At 35.7% G+C, this 19,724-nt stretch overlaps 1 protein-coding gene across 1 annotated transcript in view; it reads left to right on the top strand.

Annotated features, from left to right (window-relative positions):
* Positions 1-12,691, top strand: part of zbbx (zinc finger, B-box domain containing) — a 51,948-nt gene extending 39,257 nt beyond the window's left edge. Inside the window, exons 15-18 of the mRNA XM_058386899.1 lie at positions 1,210-1,427; positions 3,162-3,327; positions 6,186-6,332; positions 10,001-12,691. Of these exons, the coding sequence (XP_058242882.1) occupies positions 1,210-1,427; positions 3,162-3,327; positions 6,186-6,332; positions 10,001-10,230 (761 nt within the window). The 3' untranslated portion in view covers positions 10,231-12,691. The remainder of the gene's footprint in view (positions 1-1,209; positions 1,428-3,161; positions 3,328-6,185; positions 6,333-10,000) is intronic.
* Positions 12,692-19,724: the final 7,033 nt, after the last annotated feature.

Here is a 19,724-nt window from a genome sequence, read left to right as displayed (position 1 = left end):
CTTGCTGACTAGCAGAACCATGCAGGCATCAAGCTGTGTATTATAAATGTTATTAAAGCATTGGGGAGAAAGATGAGAGAGATAGAAAGAGAGAGAGAGAGAGAGAGAGAGAGAGAGAGAGAGAGAAAATCTCAACAGCTGGCTTTTAAGATATATACATAAAATCCTAATCCTAATATATATACTAAAAATAACTATAATCCAATTTTGCTTTTAATCAATACAAAACAGTATTTACAACACAATCCCATAGGATTTTTCCTTCTTCTTTGTCTTCATTTTTTTGTGTGATGATGCCATCCTGAAATGGTTTTCAAGACAACAAGGTTAAAAATATATTTTAGTGTTATAATAGTTCATATAATTTCATAATGGTGATACTGTAATTGCTATATTAGCTATATAGGCTGTTTGCTTTACAGGTCATGTGATATGTGGAAGCATGAATACACTTGTAAAAGTGTGAATGAAAATAATAAAGTAAAGAATAAAACATAATGATGGGACAGGCTGTTGAAAAATTATTCATAACAAGGTGGTGTGATGCAGCCTGATGTAAAGTGATAGTCTTTAATATATATATACAACCAGGCTTTGTTAAATAAACCTCTTATTTAGATCCTCCCTGGTGGTAGCCCTCGCTGATGAAAGTTACTTAAAGCTGGAAATATGATATATATGATACATAAATTACTAATGATTTTCTTCTATACTAATGATTGCTTCCTATTCCTATTTGATTACTCCTTAAGATAGAATATGACATTAAAATTCAAAGAGTGTAAAGGTTTGGTTTTGACTGGAGGAAACTGCTAGAGAAACTCTGCCTTTTACAAATACACAGAACAATATAGAAACACCACTTTTTCTGATCTTTACATCATTATACTGATAAATCTGGCAAAAATTACATTATACACATGGTTGGTTCTTTAGATATCGGCCAATTGATCTGGATCTACAAGTTTAATGTTGCTTACTACAAGGGGGACACATTTATTCAATTGTTTCTCAAAGCATTTTTTTTGACCTGAGTATGGGATATTTTAGAAATGTTTAGTGAACCTTTGCTACAGTAAATTTCAAACACCAAGCATTTCTTGGCTGAAGGAATACATTTACTGAAGAAAGTGTACAGTTCTTGTTTCAGTGAAAAGTTCCCCCGTAGTATAAATCTAAAAATGTTAATATATACTTTTTTTTTTTCAGATTCAGATATGTCAAGTGATAGTGTTGGTATGATACCCACTGATAAAGACACTTCTGATGAAGAAATGAGGAGATGTGCACTGCATGACATGGAGTTAGAAGAGGAGAGAAACACATCCTCTTTCCCTCCATCTTTGTTTCCCACTGCAGCCATTACTTTTCCCTCTCAGAGCCCCATGACTGAAGATCAGTCAGGCTTCTTTACCAAACCGTGCCTGGTGAGCAAAGCAAATGTGTTTGTTTCACTGCAATGTACTTTAGATCTCCTATGTTTATAGAAATGGAGAATGTACAGATAGGAAACTGGATTGAAATGGCAGACAGAAACATTGTTTATTTTTGAGGTATCTTTAAGTTGTTGTATCTTGGATTTATGATTTATTTCTGACTTTTGTGTTCGCTCTATCTGACTATTAGATGTAGCCTAATGAAACTATTATCATTGATTTTTTAGTGTTGTTTGGGTGTCTCTTGGTCTATGATAAATAGTTTTCTTTGATGTCTGTCTAACCCTAACCCTAACCCTTGGATTTATGATTTATTTCTAACTTTTGTGTTTGCTCTACCTGACTCTATTAGATGTAGCCTAATGCAAATATTTTCATTTCATTTCATTTCATTTCAAATCTTTCATTCATTGATTCTGTAAAGTTGTTTGGGTGTCTCTTGCTCAATGATAAATAGTTTTCTTTGGTGTCTAACTCTGGTTACTACTCAAAAGTACTTTTGGTATCCCTTAAGGTATGGATTGTGGGCATGGCTTACTAAGATATATTGAGGGTGTGTCCAGTTCAATTTTCAGTGTGCTTTAAATTGTTATTTGCGAATGTTATCTCATTTTCTTTAGAGATTCATTGTGATACTATTTTAGATATAGTGAAACTACCAGTTTGATATTACTGATATTTGATCACTTTATTTCTACTGAAAACTGAAATAATAATTAAATATCTAGTCAGGGACAATTCATTTCTACTCTTTTGTCTAGCTCATGTTCTTTAGGTTTTTATCTCATCCAAGCCTATTTTGTTTCAAATTGACAACAGCCTGGTAACAATGACAAAGTAGACAATTCTCATTTCCTTAAATCACCGACATGAGGCACCACTCTCATAGAGCACCCTGTTGATTTTTGCCTGTGTTAATCTTGAATAAATTACCTAGGTCAGTGACAAACAATAGTGTCACTCTGTTGACGAAAATTCCCCCAAAAAATTATTTAAACCCAACCTACAGTATGTATGTAGTTCAATATCTGCCTTTTAAAAGAATCAGCAATTCACGTCAGTATAAAACTGCTATATTGCAATGACAGCAGAAATTTAATATAGCCTGCATTAATCCAAAGGGTTTATTTGATACATCCAGCTGGTGAAGGCTTTTGAGCACAAAATCCTGCCATGTCTCACACATCAGCCAGCTGTAACCTATGATATGACAGCTAACAATTTTGTGAGGGCTAATGTGCTTCCGGGACGTACCCTCTTCTGAAAACATGAGATACTGATGCACAAGATTAGACCTAGGTTAGATTAAGCTAGAGTAACTGTGATTGATAGGGGAGAGGGAGAGAGAGAGAGAGAGAGGGAGAGAGAGGGAGGGAAAGAAAATTTCATCCCTCCTATTCTGAAAGTGCCAAATTTGGTAGCTTGAATTTTTTTTAAGTGATTCATTTAAGTACAAATTATGTATCGTAGTTTATTTATGTACAAAGAACAAAAACGAACAAAAAACAACTATGCACACAACTGCATCAGCTTTTATTCAGCTTGGTTTTACGTTTTCTTCATCTTGTACCCATATAATTTTTTTCTGTACCATTACATTCAACACTGTGCAAGTAAATGACTTTTCTAATCATGGTATTAGTGTTACTTTTATGTGTAAGAAAATATATACGGTAAAAATAATGAAGGTGATCAGGATTATTAATATATTTCCATGTATTACAGGCTGTAAGCTCATTAGCGCAGAGACACACCAGTGTTTCCACAAACTACCAAGGCCTAGATGGCTTCTTCACATTGGGGCTAAATTCCAGGTCCTTTCCCCTCAGTCCGGCTCCATCACACACTTCTTCAGAGATACTCTCCACAAACACAGAAGCCTTTATGTCAGGTCAGTACTATCACAACCAGTCCAAATTTCTCTGCTGAATTACATTTTTTTCTATGTCAATAATCAGTCAGTACAAAGTATTTCATCACACCTGGTGTATGAGAAAAACAGAGCATTTAATTTATAATGAGCTTATTAAATAAGTTTATATTATAGATACTGAGTAGAAAATCTTACCATTTTGCCAATAGTGTTATATTTTCATTGGTGTTATTGTTCTGTATGGTGTGGAGCCATTTAATAAGTAATATAGAAAAAGTCATTTATTGTCAGTCGAGTGGGACACATAATGTCCACCGGAGACTGTAGGCAATATTGTGATATAAACAGAGGATGCATTAGCTGAGGAAGCACTTCTACACTTCCTGTGCTCATGTTATTGTGTGTGTGTGTGTGTGTAGGTACATGTTCAAAATCAAATCAGATTGTAACTCAGTGAAGTTTGGTACAAGCTGGATTTTCTTTACTCCTTACTACACTATTTCTGTCCTTAAGCTTTATGTTATTTTTGGCCAAAATGGTACAGGATGAGATAATAGAGAATTTATGTCCATCTGAGACTTGAGGTTTGAGACAATAATACAATATTGATGGACGTTTTTCAGTCTAGGAAGCTCAGCACATATCATCCTATCACTGATTTACTCTGTCTCTTAACCCAGAGGTCCTGTTATTGGTCTGATTCTCATTCATCTTTTAAAATGTGCTTAAATGTGTTCATTCTGTGTGTTTATAACTGTCATCAATCATAAAACTTAAGGAAGATTACTCTCACCCAAAGCCCTGAGGCAAAGTAGACCTTGATTCAGGTGACATGTTGTATTGTTTAATACTTTGTTTCATACCCACAGCACCCATTTACTCAAACATTAGTGTTAGAGTGTATGAAAAGTATCAATCTTTTTTTTTTTTTTTTTTTTTAGATTTTCAATAGTTTTATGAAACCATTCTTTACTGAAACCTAACCTTGACTATCTGTTATATTTAATGTTTATACATTTTTCAAAACATTTAGTTTACAACAAATATCTCTTAAAGTTAGATGCAATTTTGCACCTAACTCTACAAAATAACCATATGCTGCAACAAAATTAAGACACGAAATGGCCACCCTATGCTATGGTTGTTGTATGCTTATTCACTGCTGGCTCACTTGTTATTCACAATAAAAAAAATTTATGGTTTTGTAAATAGCTATGTATCTTGTAACTAGGTGTTACCAGGGAAACCTACAGAAAAGTCAACTGTGGTACAGCTAGCAGCCATCACATAGTGGACTGAACAATAAAAGGTTGACATTTCACTGCCATGTGAATCGTAAATATTCTGTAAATCTTAGAGACTGAGAATAAGAAGGTGACTGTAAGTGACACATTCGTCCTAGGTGTAAGCCCCCAACAAAGACTTGCAATGACTTTTGATTATGTATAAAGCCTTTCCTTTTAGGCATATGGCAGACTCAAAATATATTTTTCATTTTGTGGAATTAACCATCTGCGTGCATCTGCCATGCCAGTTTATTGAAAGAGTTGTAAATTTAGTTACAACAGTGACTGTTTTTGCAGCAGTATGCTTTTGTACAAACTAAACTAAATAAACACATACTAAAGCAGCAAACTAATGCAACCAGGCATGCACACATTCATACCTAAAGGCACTGTAGAATAGCCAGTCCACCTACTGCCTAATGTTTTGATATATGTATGAGGAGAACTGGAATAAAGTACCCTAAATTTATATCCACAGCACTCCATGCCATGCTACTTTTATACTTTAATAAAGCATTCAAGCAATATTTATATTAGTATTTCATAACTGAAATTAAATCAGCTCTTTGAATTTGATATCAAGCCACTTTTCCTTCAGATGATGTTTTTTTATAAGCTTTTTTTTTCTTTAAATAAATTAATAATTAAAACCTTTATTTTTTTTTTATAGCACTGCGCTATTCAGACCCTAATTATTCCATGGTTAGATGAATTGTCCAATAAAATACTGCAGGGTAACAGCCACTGTGCAGATTATACTGCTCTCAAATATCCATTTATTCCCCTGTTCCTTTCTCCGCACGCTTAATGAGCTACTCTTAAGAGAGCATTAGTTAGAATGTAAACACTAATATTTCCATTAGTACTTTCTACGATTGCCAATATTACAATATGAAGAAAGTCAATGGAGACAAACAGAACTCTAATGGCCTCATTTTTAGATGCTATGTATCAAACCACAGCCTTAATGAGAGGCAGGAAAGGTCAGATGAGTGATGTTTCCCTGTCAGCAGTGTCGGCTTTTTCCTCCTCTCTTTTTTCTTTTCAGCATATATCAATCACTCTTTTTCCTCATCCTTTTCTATTCCTCAGAGTGCCATGATCTAATGGGTTTTATTGGTCTTTCACTCTAGCTCGCATTCCCCTGAGCACAGTGACAAGGGCAGTGACCACTGAGCTGGAAAATGGCTTAATTATAGCCAGTGTTTAAGACAGAGAAAGGAGACATGTGTTAACCCCAGAGACATGTCTCTCTGCATGCATCTCTCTCTCTCTCTCTCTCTCTCTCTCTCTCTCCCTCCCTCCCTCTCTCCCTCCCTCCCTCCCTCCCTCCCTCCCTCTTCTGAAGGTACACTGTTCTGCTCCTTTAATGTGTAGTGTCTGGCTCTGTGTTCAACTTTCTAAAACTCAAGAAAAACTATAGTATGTCCATGACTTATATAAATAAAATAATTAACAAATGTTAATCTAAGTTATGCACAATTTGCAGTATTCCACTTTGAGTATTTGGCTGTAACATGCAGAGCTGCTAAGGGTCGGATCTGAGTGTGTTGTATCTTTATGGCTTTTTCTCTCTCTCTCTCGTTGTAGTTGATAGCATCTGGAGGCCAGAGAGCAGCCTCCAACATGACTCAGAGGCAAAGCTTGTTGGTGTAGTGGATAACAACCAGCCAATCAACATCACCTCAAGATCTGTTACACAAATCAGTAAAGTGGAGCCATCTCAGAGGCAATCAGGTGTGATATATCTTATGTATTTCCTATACACTTTAATGGAAACATCAGCAATTGAACTGAAAGAAACAAACCAAAAAAACCCCCCAAAAAACAACTATGCTTTCAAAGCATGTAATTGCAGCATTTGGCTGAAATATTTTGAATTGATTCCCTACAGCTGAGATGTCAGAGACAATTGAGGCGAGTAGGGCGGGGCCAATTCAAAAATCTTCTTCAAGTTTCAGCAAAATAATAAACTGTAACTCCACACAGTGGCATCTAAAAGCAAATTCAAGGCATTCAATTAAAAATGCTGCAGTATAAAAGGTAGATAGGCTAAGGCAGTATATAAGTTTATTTGCTGAGGCATCTTCTCTGACTGATAAGTGACTGTTCTGGTATATCTCAAGCCACAGCGTGTTGTGTACTCCCAAGCATACTGCAGACCATTCGCTTACTGCTATCAAGGGATTTTTGGCAAAGAGTCACTTTGAAATCAAACAAACAAACAAACTAAAAATGCAAAAAGCAATTAAACATGACAATCTCTCTGTGTGAGATGCTTGGTGTCCAGGGCCACCTGGTTAAAGTTGATATACAGTGCTGTGAAAAGGTTTTTACAGAAAATACTTCCTGTTTTTTTTTTTTTTAATTATTTTTTGCATATTTGTCACACTTAAAAGATTCAGATCATCAAACAAATTTTTATATTACAGAATTTCTTTAGATCGCGGCATGATGTGTTGCTCTTTAAGCATGCTTCACTTTTTCAGACAGGTTCTATTTAAGTGATTTCTTGATTCAACAGGCAGTAATCAGACCTGGGTGTCTAGTGAAATTTAACTCAGCTTTCTAAAATAATGTGGTTAATCACAGTTCTTTCATGATTTAACAGGAGCGGGCAATTACTTTTTCACGTAGTGCCAGGTGGGTTTGGACAGTTTTTTTTTCCCTTAATAAATGAAATCGTCATTTAAAATCTTTTTAAGTGTGACAAATATGCAAAAAAAAAAAAAAAAAAAAAAAAAAAAACAGGAAGGCAAAAACCCTTTCACAGCACTGTACAGTATAGGTTATTTTCATTTTCAAACTATTTTAATATGAAGCATTTTCTTTTCACTTCACTTAAATCACATGTAATTAATCTGTTCCATAATTTGGCTATACATTTTGGCTTTGAAATGTTGTTACACTGTTAAAAAATATATATTTTTCATTGTCATAGAAGAGAGTCAAAATAACGTCAAGGTCTACCTCTTTTTTTGCCTTTTGCTTCTCATTTTAGCTGTATGAGCTTTGTCTTTTGTGATGCCACCAAATGCAAATCACCTGTGTTTTGTACATATGGTTGGTATTGTACATGTAATTGGCATTCATCAACATATTCACTTGGTTACAAAAACAAAACATCAAGAAAAACTGCGTTTCTGAAACTTTTTAAATCCAGTAGAATTTTTTTGCTCAGTTTTGCTTACGCAAACATTTACACATGACTGCACTAAAAGATGGAGAAATGAGGCCCAAGGAAAGCACATGACTTTCTCCAGGCAAATAGAAAAATTACATCTTTCCAAAGTAACTTAGTATGACAGAAAAGTAAAATGCTCCTCCAGTGGACACATTAAACACTCTATGATACTTAATCTGGATTTAGTGTCAAGATCTGATTAATATTTCATGCAGCAGCTCTTCACCAAGGCTGTACACACTGTTTACCTGATGCTTCATCCACTTAGTCTGGCAGAATGTTGATCACTGCACCGATGACATTAATAACAGCAAACACAACAGCTGGAAACACATAAATGTTCACCGTAGATGTGATTTACTATAACACATTCTACAGCCCTCACTTTGTGATTAAAGCAGAGCTGATGAGATTAATACATCAGCCAAACCACACACACACACACACACACACACACATACACACACACACACACACACACACACACACACAAAGAGGCATCATTGCTCCATGGAGCATCCATTTTAGAGGCATTATTGCTCAATGATTCAAGAACACATCCTGAATCAGCAGCAGAATAGAGACCAAGAAGAGAAAATTATGGCAACAAACACCTGGTCAAATATGGGACAAACTTAAAAAGGCCAAAAAAATAGAATGCTGTGAAAGATAATAATACCTACTTAGGTGCAGAATGGAAGATCTGTGCTTTTTTCCTCACTGATTCAAAAAAGCAAGACAAGCCATTGTTTAAAGTGGTCATAAACTGTATTTATCTGATCATGTTTGCTGCTGACAGCACAAATATGCAGTGCCTGGGTTTAGGAATGTACATTATCAGGTGTGAAATGAAATGTCATATTTATGGAACAAAGCATCTCTACATCCTTTACTACTTTTCTTCTGCATAAAATTATTTACATTTATACACACCTGGTATTTTTGATGTGCTTCAAAATACATCTTTACTGATGTGTGATCACATTTCCAAATCTGTCAAAAGCAACTAATTTCAACTTCAAAACCAGGCCAAAGATACTAGGCAATAGTAAACAAAAAGTTCAACAATATGTTTATATTTGGCAGGAAAAGTGTTCATTTTAGCCATCAGATGTCATTTCCTAAATAAACCACCAGGCACTCAAATTTGTTCATAAACACTTTACTCATACTGTCATCTGGCTGTGCAGGATTTTGTGCTGGATTTGCTAATTTAATTATTTTTCATGTGCTGTAAAATGTCACACAAAAAAGAGAAGGAAGTAAAAATTCAAATAAAATTCTATGTGTGGTTGTATATCTATGTTTAGTCAAGAGTGCAGATGCAGACAGTCACAAGCTTAAAAATTAAATAAATAAATAGACCTAAAGTTAATAGTCCTACAGTTAATAAGAGACAACTTGATCACAGTGCAAGCCCTATATATTATGTGTATCTAGAACATGTTCAACATAGTACATGTGTGTGCAGTGTATCCTTCATTGCTCTCTCTCTTTTTAATAAGTTTGTACTGTAGTACAGTGTGTGTGTGTGTGTGTGTGCGTGCATGTGTGTGTGTGTGTGTGATTGCCTGAGGGGGGCAGAAGTCTCCTGCTGCTCTATTTGATTAGATCTAAGGGGCAAAAACACAGCTGACCCTCTGTCACTCGTTTACCTCCTACTCCATACTGTCTGTCTATCTCTTTGTCTCCCTGACACTCTACTTACTATTACTTCCTTCACAGCAGAGCCCTATCCCCTCTATTCAAGCCTTTATTCCCCTCTCTTTACTCTTTCAATCCAGGTTTCTCTTTTTTTCCATTAAAAATAAATAAATAAATAAATAAAAATTATATATATATATATATATATATATATATATATATATATATATATAATTTTTCTCAGTTTCTTATACTGTTCTCTATATTTTTGTCATACCACATTGTTCTCTGTTTCTCTTTCTTATCCTACCACTACTCTACTCCTTTTCTTTCCATCACCTCTTTTGTGTTTAATGTCTTTTTCCATTTTCTTGTCTTTTTTTTCCTTTTCAGGGTGTCGCTTCTATGTTTCCTTATTTATTTTTAACCTGCCTTCTCTTTTTTTTTTTATCGTTGTCATATCCAGTATTTGATTTTCTTTTCTAATCTCACCTACTTTCACTCTTGTCTGCTTTTTCACATTCTTAGTCCTTAAATCATGTTAAATCATGTGTGTTTATCTTCTCATTCCCTTTAGGTCTCTCTGCTCCAGTGACTCAGAGTGTTTCTCGTCCTTTGTGTGCATCTCGTCCCATTTCTCGTGCCGCTCTGGAGATCCTGGAGGTTCAGAGTGTGGAGCAAGCTGAGATCACACACTTCAAACAGGATGAGGAGGATCTGCTCACCATCACCTGTTTGGAAGAAGAGTTCAAACAGATGAACACTGAGCCAAATTTATTTATATTAGATGGAACTGAAGACAGCTAATTTTTTAAACATATTTTAAAATTTTGCAACCATATAGTTGTAGTAGCTTTTTCTGCAACATAATTAGCCTTAATGATAAAAGAGGAATAAATTTTTCATGTGCAGATATGAATTCATATGCTCAACCCTAATGTAACTATTATTTGCACTATAAAATATGCCTGCAACTGCTAGCAAAAACTAGTCTTTAGTTCATCTTAGCATGACTGGAAAAATGTACCTTGTTAGTTAAACAAAAAGCTGTAGAAGTGAGTATGTAGTAGGGGTTTACTATACATTGTCAGTTAACATATAAACCTCATAGCTTTCTACTAGATTTTGGAACATGACCCAGAATGGCACAATTGTGCAGCAGAACACTTCTGCCTTCATTGCTGTTTCTGCCAACATCGCACAGAATTTAGCCATTAGTCAGCAGAGTCCTGCTGTTTCCATGGATGCTCTTAGTAATGGTTGGAACACCCTGGCAGATTCTTCCTCAGGTAGATGTGGTGTCCTAAATGGACAGATTAAGCACCCTTGTTCAGCTTACCTGCACCACTGATTTTGCAGAACAAGCAATAATCTTAAACTAGCCCATAGTACATGGGTATGATGGCCATTAGCCAATAGACAAGACTACTTTTGGATGTGGAAACTTCCCAAATCTTTTTTTTTTAATGGCTTGTATGACTTCAGGTGAAAACTTCTGCAAATGGTTTTCAGTCCATTATTTGGATCCATTGCACTGCACAGTTTATTAGCCTGCCTGCAGGGACTGATAGACAGTGAAAGGTTCCGGTCTACATCACATGTTTTGCAGAATCATATTTGGTGTATCACTGAGGGCTCCTGAACTTATCTGAGTTGATGTTCAAGTCGATGAAGGGATAAGGCACCTTCGTCCCCTATGGTCATGCAAGATCCCAGCATGGGGTGTTTTCCTTGTGCTGGAGTCACAGTTCCTTGTCATGCCAGGTACACACCCTATGGTATTTTCATCATCACCATCATCACCATGGTCTACATGTGAGCCAGATGCTTGGCCACAATTCTGATGTGTCACACTCTTCAGGTGCATTACATAGAGGTATGCTGCTCCAGGATGTCTGCACTAAATATGCTATTTTCTGTTAGTCCTAGGGCATGTACTATTAATGTGATATTTACAACCCCTGACAGGGATTAATAGAATGTTATTTATATATTTAATTGTGGTTCTGTCTATACCATACTAGAATACTATAATATTTATTATATTATGATTTTAGTTGTCCATGTGACTCCATGATAGATAGCTAAATATATATTGCTTTAGTCATTTGCTAAGTTAATACGTTAAGTTAATACAAGACCGCATTTCCTGGAATCTAACAAAATTTGACTAATTTAACAAGAAATTAGCAATAAAAATAACAAAATGCTAAATCCATAAACTGAAGACACATAAATAATGAACATGATGCTGCTTTGAAATGTCAGTAGTCCCCTGATTATGTCCCTGTGTCTCTTCCCATTCCCTGTCTTTATCCTTTTCTCTTTCTTCATGTTCTGCATATCCTCTCTCAGCTCAAGTTGAATACATGCTTGTAAATCCCTTTACCATGACAAGTTAAGTATAATAGCATTGAGCATTTTCATGTGCATAGGCTTAGGGCTATTGTGTGTGTGTGTGTGTGTGTGCGTGTGTCCCAAATTATGTGTGTAACTTGGTATAAAATGTAAGCAAGCCTAAATAATTTGGTGTCTTCTAGTATGTGTGTGTAATGATAGGGCCAAATCTGTGCTTGAGGCATGTGATCTGAAGTGTGTCTCTTTTGCTGTATTAGTTTTGCTGTATGATGTGTAACAAGAGTGTGCCAGTCTGTGCTCTTCCAACAGGCTATGCTACACCAAACACTTTCTTTCTTTCTTTCTTTCTTTCTTTCTTTCTTTCTTTCTTTCTTTCTTTCTTTCTTTCTTTCTTTCTTTCTTTCTTTCTTTCTTTCTTTCTTTCTTTCTCAATGATTCAATGATTTATACTTACACTCGCTAGCTACAATACATCAGGTTCCCCTCCTGTCAGCCAAGAACTGGATCTATCTATCTATCTATCTATCTATCTATCTATCTATCTATCTATCTATCTATCTACCTACCTACCTACCTACCTACCTACCTACCTACCTACCTGTCTGTCTGTCTGCTGAATGGAACTGGTTCATGTTTAAAAATTATTTTTAGTTTACTAACATACTCTGCTGTGTTTTTTGGGATTGTTATCTCTTATTTTCTTTTCATTCTATCTCAACATCCGTGAAGACTTGGCTAAAATCTAATATCAGTTGCTCAGTAAATGTATTAGCACTGAACATTGAATTATATCACAAGCTCAACATCAATGTCGTAATAGTGTGCCCTCTATAATGGTTGGGACAGAGGCACATTTTGAATTTGTACATTTACCCTGTAGAGTATGTGTAATTAAATACATTTTGCTTTGTCTGTCTACTTTTAGTTTTCTTTCTCAAAAGACATTTTAAGGAAAAAAGGATATTAGAGTAAATACTCTATCTTTTTCTCAATCATTACCTCTGCAACTATTTCATATTCACTTTATCAGTCCCTGCTATATCAAATATAAATCAAAAATTATGACAAATCTAGGAGGAATTTTACTCTGTGTAATCACTTGAATCTGCACAACTGCATGATCTGCAATCTGGGCTAGAAAGCCATCAACCCCAGCCTGTGTATGACCATCTGTAGTGCTGTTCCATAAAAATCCAAAATAATTTGATTTAAGGCTTTTGTTAAGAAAAAAATTAATTTGCCCCTAATTGTATGCCCCGCTCCACATATTCCCCCATATTTCTCTATTTTTTAATCTTTTTATCTCCATCTCTAAGAATATTTTGTTGCCTCAGAAGTGTCCACTCTCTGTTCACTAGAGGGCTATTGCTGCTTGCCTAGGCTTGTCTTATAAGAAAATAATGGTCTCGTATTACACCACCTCTGCTTGAGCTTGTTTTTTTAAGAATGATGCATCAGATGTGATCTCTGAACTTTGCTTTTGACCACCAGTGTTTTGTTGATAGCTCACATCCTGTTTATTGATGAATTGCAGTGTACAGTACAGTGTGTTCTTACTGACTGAAAGAAGTATAGATGGCAAAACACAACACCTATTGTAGAGGAGTGTACTAAATGTATCAATATCAGGTTCTTTAGAGGTCACACCAGAATTTCTCATGTTCTTATGTACAGGACATACCGAGGATTGAAATTGTGTTTCACTCAGTCCTATGGTGCAGCAACAAAAAAAAATACAACTGAAAAAATATACAGACATATATACTGTATATATTAATATATTTCATATATATATAGATTGAACCTATATTTCATACACTACATGATCATTTGCCAGTGAGCACATCGAAACAAGCAATCTAAGACCAAAGATTTTAACTCATGGCCAAAGAATTCTTTCAAAATCAAGTCTGTTGTGAAAAATCTACAACACAAAGCAGCTTTACAAAAAAAAGGTTTCATTAAAGTTATAAGTACATTTTAACATAATTTCAGTTTAGTTTTCAGTTAAAATATTAGTGTTTGATTTGAGACATTATCATCGTAGATAAATCCAGATATTAAATTAAAGTGTAAGAATATAGCGCATGAGACCACATGCCTTTTCACACATCGTGTCTATCCTGTAAGTGTGTCAGTAAACAAAAGCATATTGTATGCCTTTGCTGTCTTGTGCTGTCTTTTAACAGGAGAAAGTAAATCATCTTTACTACTATCTGTCACGTTTTCACTGTCATGCAAAGTTATGTTTTCACTGTCATGCAAACACTTGATGGAAATTGACTAGGATTATTAGAAACAAATGACTACCAGACTTTTTAGCGCAGCATGTTGCTGCCAATGTAAATATATTATCATAGGAAAGGGGGATGAGCTAAAAGGAATGGAGAGACGGACATTGGTTGGGATGTCAGTCATTATATTATTGCCAGCCTCATCCTCAGGAGTCTCATGCTCAGTCTGTTTCTCTGTTGTCATCAAATTTTCCTTCTTAATTAGATGTAGCCAGTGTGAAGGCATATTTTTATGCAGGTGATAAATTGTGTTTATGGCAGCAGGAAGAACAAGGCTGCTCTCGCGCTGATAAAACCTCCTCCTGGGTTTATGTTTATCACCTGTGTGAGTGTGCAGGCATGCATAGTTTGTGTGTGTTTGTGTGTTTACCAGATTTGTGTTCCCCTCCTTTCACCTGCTGCTTTGTTTCTCGTGGTGTGCTAAGCTCATTTCAGCCTGGCACGCACACAGGCACACACGTACACACACACACACACTGTCTTGCCCTTTTGGCAACTTGCAGACACAACGGTGCCTATCGTACACTTCTACACATGCAGAAGGCATAACTTTTTATATACACTGTATTACCTATTACCAAAGCTATGTGAAGGTATTTGGACACCTGACCTGAAGGAAGGCTTTCCACTAGATTTCAGAGCATAGCTGCAAGTGTTGTAAAGTGGTGCTCTGTCTGTACGTCATTTGCCACTGTTAATATTGACTACACAAGTTGTGTATACAACAAAAGTGAACTGATATAGGATTGTCATATAAGCAACATCGACATCTGACAGCAGCCCTGATGAATAGAATTATGGGATTGGCTTTACTAACATGGATACATTTAATGTCATGTCCTTTAAAATGCCTTAATATTAGTAGCATAAGAAAGCAGCCAGAATGCTATCTTCCAACGGGAATAAAGGGATTCTAAGATGTTAGTATGTATTGAACATACATGGTGGAAATCATGTCTGTTTCTGTCTGTGTTAGATGTGTGTATTTTTATAAGTATTTTGTGTGCATGTGTGAGACATCTATTTTTCCAAGGTGTTTGATGTACAATTACTTACTGCAAGCTATAAAAGTGTTTTATTTAGGAGTTTGTTAATGACTTGGTAGTGTGTGTGTGTGTGTGTGTGTGTATGTGTAATGTCTGGTAATCCCAGAGCAATCAGACAGTGTCTGATTGAAAACAGAGTGACTGAGAAAAAGATTTAAAAAAAAAAATAAAAAATCAAGTATCTTTCAAAGGTAGCTATCTTGTTTATGACAGATACAAACAAACAGATACAAACATTCCTAAAATCTGTTATTATTAGGTCATCTGCAGCAATCAGTTATCAGCTACTACTAGACCTTGTAATAATTGTGTCATTTTATGCACTCACCATGAAGCCAGCAGCAAACCAGATCAGTTAATCTAAAAAAAAAACAGATGCAAAAACAAAACTTAAAAGAGGAAGATGTGGAAAAATGAAAAATAAGCTACAGAAAAGGTATTCAACAATGTCTACCTGCAAAAAACCAAAAGGTATGTCACTGTTTATATCACTAGATGCAGCAAGAAATAGACTAATAATGTTCACAACACCCTTTTGAACACATACCTTTAAGCAACTTTCATTTAGCATTAAAAGCCATTGAAGCTGAACACAGAAAATTGTGCAATGACTCCAGATCCTTAATCGTAGTGAGTTGTGGAGTTGAGACCAGACCTAGAAAAGAAATGAGCTATCCATGTACTCATACCACCACAGAATGTCAAAGAGAAGTATTCTTGGCATGGTCACTTATGTTGGGAAGTACATTTCTAATCTGTCAACAGTGTGCTAGCAATTGTTTGAGCTACTTCAGTCAAATACAGCTTGCACATTGGAACATTCTCAACAGGCAGTTTTTCAATACATCAAACAGATCTGTCCACTTTTTCAGTGCTGAAAGTCTACTATGTGAAGCAGGCTACTGCAGTGACAGCCGATGATAGCAGCTGTGGGCTAGAAGAAGCTTGTCAAGATACATGATTGACCACAGGGTTTGGCCAAATGTCAAGACTATGCAAACATTAGTGTGGTGGCCTGGGGTTTCTTCTGCAATAATACAGAAAGTTGAGTATTTTCAGTTCTGCCACAAGATATCACACACACACACACATACACACACAGACAGACAGACAGAGACAGACAAAAGATTTCATCACCCCTTTAGACCATGGAAGATACAGCCAATTGACTTGTGTGAATGCAACAAACATACTTACATTGGTGTAAGGTCTTGACCTTCTCACAAGTTGCTGTTAAATTAAAAGCAGTGCTTGCTATATGTGCAAGCTCCGATGAGGTGGTTTCAGACAATTGGCCTAAGTTTGTCAGGGCTGAGCTTGCACATTTGTTTGACTTTCAGCATATGTCCTCCAGTCCATAAAATGCTCAGTGCAATGGGCATACAGAGTGAAGAGATCAAAAAGCTAAGATTTTTTTTTTTCTTGTGCTTATGTGTTAGAGAGCAACATCTTGTTCCACCACTTGCATGAATCTAGTGAAGCTCCTTGAGGCTGACAGAATAAAACAACACTCCTACAAACCCTGTTAGCCAAATCTGAAATATGTCTACAGCAATGATGCGAGGAAAAGCAAATACAGTCTTTCTACAGTCATGGAAACATGGAATTCCATTCCATTACTGCAAACATGTAGTAATATATTTATATAGTCACTGAAATTGAGTGGGGGCAGCACCTTGATACAATTGTGACAAATGGAGGCTGGTGGTAATATATACACTGAACAAACAGAACATTAAAACCATAAGCCTAATATAAGCCTTGTGCCACAGTTAGGTAGGTACTAACTGCTACCTACCAGAAACACCCCACAAAACCTGTTATTTTGCCCTTTATAATTTTGCCCTTGTCAAAAATGCTCACATCTTTGTGCTTACCCATCTTTCCTGCTACCAACACTTGCTGCCTAATACAGTATATCCCACCCAATGACAGGTGCCACCGCAACAAAATAATGTTATTTAGGTCAAATATCAGTGGTTTTCATTATTATTTTTGAAATGATCTCTTTGGAACTAAAACAAATTAACAAAGGAGATCATCTGGTACCAAGATGTAACAAAAATTGAGTACACTGTTCAGTATGTGTGTATTGTTTGTCTAGGTAACTGTAACTATATTGTATTATTTTATTATTATTTTATCACTTCTTTAACACTTCTTTAACTTCTTTAATTATTCAGTTAAGTTTTTAGGCAACCAAAACATGGGAGGATACTAGAGCTTTTACCTGCTAGTGGCCAACTAATGAATGATGAATTATGATTTATTTACATCTGCATTGTAGTAGGGTGGTGTCCAAATGTTGTCACTCCCATAATATACTTTCTTGTAGGTTATAGCTGTCACGTGCCGAAGGTGAAGGTGGGTGCAAGTGCAGAATTTCTGAAACAGAAACAACTAAACTGTGACAACTAGAATCAAGGCTGCAAACACAAAGCCTAGAAAAGGACTGTAGAACAGCAAACATCAACAGAAGCTAGACAAAGATAGTGGGAAAACCGGAGGAAAAACAGGAGCTTAAATAAACAACCACAGAACAGTTGAGCACAATCAACAGAGGAAATATATGACACAAAAGATGAAGGGTTTAACTAAATTTGTTGGTCTTGTACCAAATATCCATGATAATAGTGAGCAGGAATCCATTTTGGCCAATATGTGTTATTGGTTTATTATCCCTATCATTTTCAAATAATAAGAACACATTATTTGAAAGCACAACATTTAAAACTTAACACTACTTGTTACCATTAAGAAAACTACTAAGCCTTGCTACCTTATTTCTCAGAAGAGGCACTGCCAAAGTCACTCGCTTTGATAAAATCTAATTCAAAGGTCAACCAAAGTTATCAAACTGCTTGTAATAGTTAGGATAAGTGAAACTGTTCTATAGAAGTAAATGTATTTACATCAATTAGTAGCATACGTTGATGATGAAATCACATAACGCTTTAACTGGGTTAACAGCAGGTTTACAGATTTTAACAGTGGTGGGTCGTCAGGGCCAGCAAGGCCTTCTCTGCTGGCCTAAACAGCAGTGATCTGAATCACTGACATTTTAATATATTTAATATATTGTTCCATGAATGTGTATTAAATTATTCCCAATAGTCTATTCTCTACATTTCATAGCTTTTCTCTTGGTTGTGCTGCTTCCAGTAGTGTAAATTTATTGTAAGAGTATTTATCCAATCATATTTCAGCTAGTGGCTGACATCATGTGTTGCCCGGCTTTAAGGCCTTCAGAATCAATAGTGCAGGCGCCCATAACTTAAAATAAGTGGCAATGAAACTGTTCCATTAACCAATCAGATTGCGAGTTGGCGTCACTGGGGCCATCTAGCGAACCACACAAACTAAATAATATATATATTTTAACTTACAATGGCTGACAGAGCAGAAGAAATTGATTTGGTCGCAGACATCCTTACAAATACATTTTCAAGGCGGTTTTTTCAAGAAAATCTTTTGATTCTTCAAAATAGTTGGTAAGCTTTTTCAAGAACCATTTATGCTTTTGGGTGGTTTCTTTTGCACAAAACAAACAGTTTGCCTTCATTCCAGATCCCCGGGGTGGACTGTGGGTTTTTTTTTTGCTGCAGTGAAAGGAGACTTGTGAGACTAAATTTTGTAAATTTGTTTTTTTTTTGGGCTATATGTAATGTAATTTTATTCATGTTCGCTACAAGAGTCTGTGACACAACACACTATTACACATTGTTTTTATATTCGCTACGTCTCATTTCGGATGCTGCATCCTCCGGAGATTGCATTTTGCTGCATACGTCATCAAGAATGTCTTTTTTGAGAAAAGTAACCGTAATAAAATTGACTATTCCTTGTGAGGTGTGAAATACTGTAGCCTAATTTCTTTTTTACTTTGTTATTTAACAGTTGATTAGTATCTATTGCCGTGGCATCATAATGATGCTATAGAGGTGGATTAATTCAGGAAGGACACCAGTGAAGGCCTAGGTGTGAAAAGCATGGCCCGCCACTGGATTTTGGTAAATATATAAATACTGTAAATGCAATTTACAAATGAAAATATGAAGCCAAACAGGTTATTTAGCATGATCACATGTTGATTTAAAATAGTATCAGTAATGTTAATGGGTCTCATTACATTTATCAGCACTAATTGCTCACCTAGGACCCTGGAGGATCCATTCAAGTTATAATGTTGAGCTTGCAGAATTCACTTTTTTTTTTAACAATTTAGTGTATGAAGTTATACAAACTTAGCTATGTCAATGCCCCATTTTTAGTTGTATTTATTAGGAATATTGAACCATATTTTTTCATGTTGCATATGATTATAACATCAGTCAGAAAGTAGAGTGTTATGAATTCAGGTTAATTGAAATTCTCAATGTTAATTGAGATAAGGTAATTGAAATGTTTGAACATGATACACAATTTCCAAAGTGTTGATCAGTGCATGGTATGTGTGTGCATAGCTCTAGCTGCATAAATAAAAACAAGATTCTGATGTTGCTATGTAATTTAATATAGGTTTCAGTTACTGGTTAATTTCATGAGCCTCACATCTCCAGAGTAGAAACAAAAAAGCAGAATTTGTACACCAATCATGTTTTGG

The sequence above is a fragment of the Hemibagrus wyckioides genome, linkage group LG04, assembly GCF_019097595.1.
Source record: "Hemibagrus wyckioides isolate EC202008001 linkage group LG04, SWU_Hwy_1.0, whole genome shotgun sequence".
Taxonomy (NCBI): domain Eukaryota; kingdom Metazoa; phylum Chordata; class Actinopteri; order Siluriformes; family Bagridae; genus Hemibagrus; species Hemibagrus wyckioides.
The sequence above is the reverse complement of the archived record's forward strand: the minus strand, read 5'-3'. Positions and strand labels throughout refer to the sequence as shown.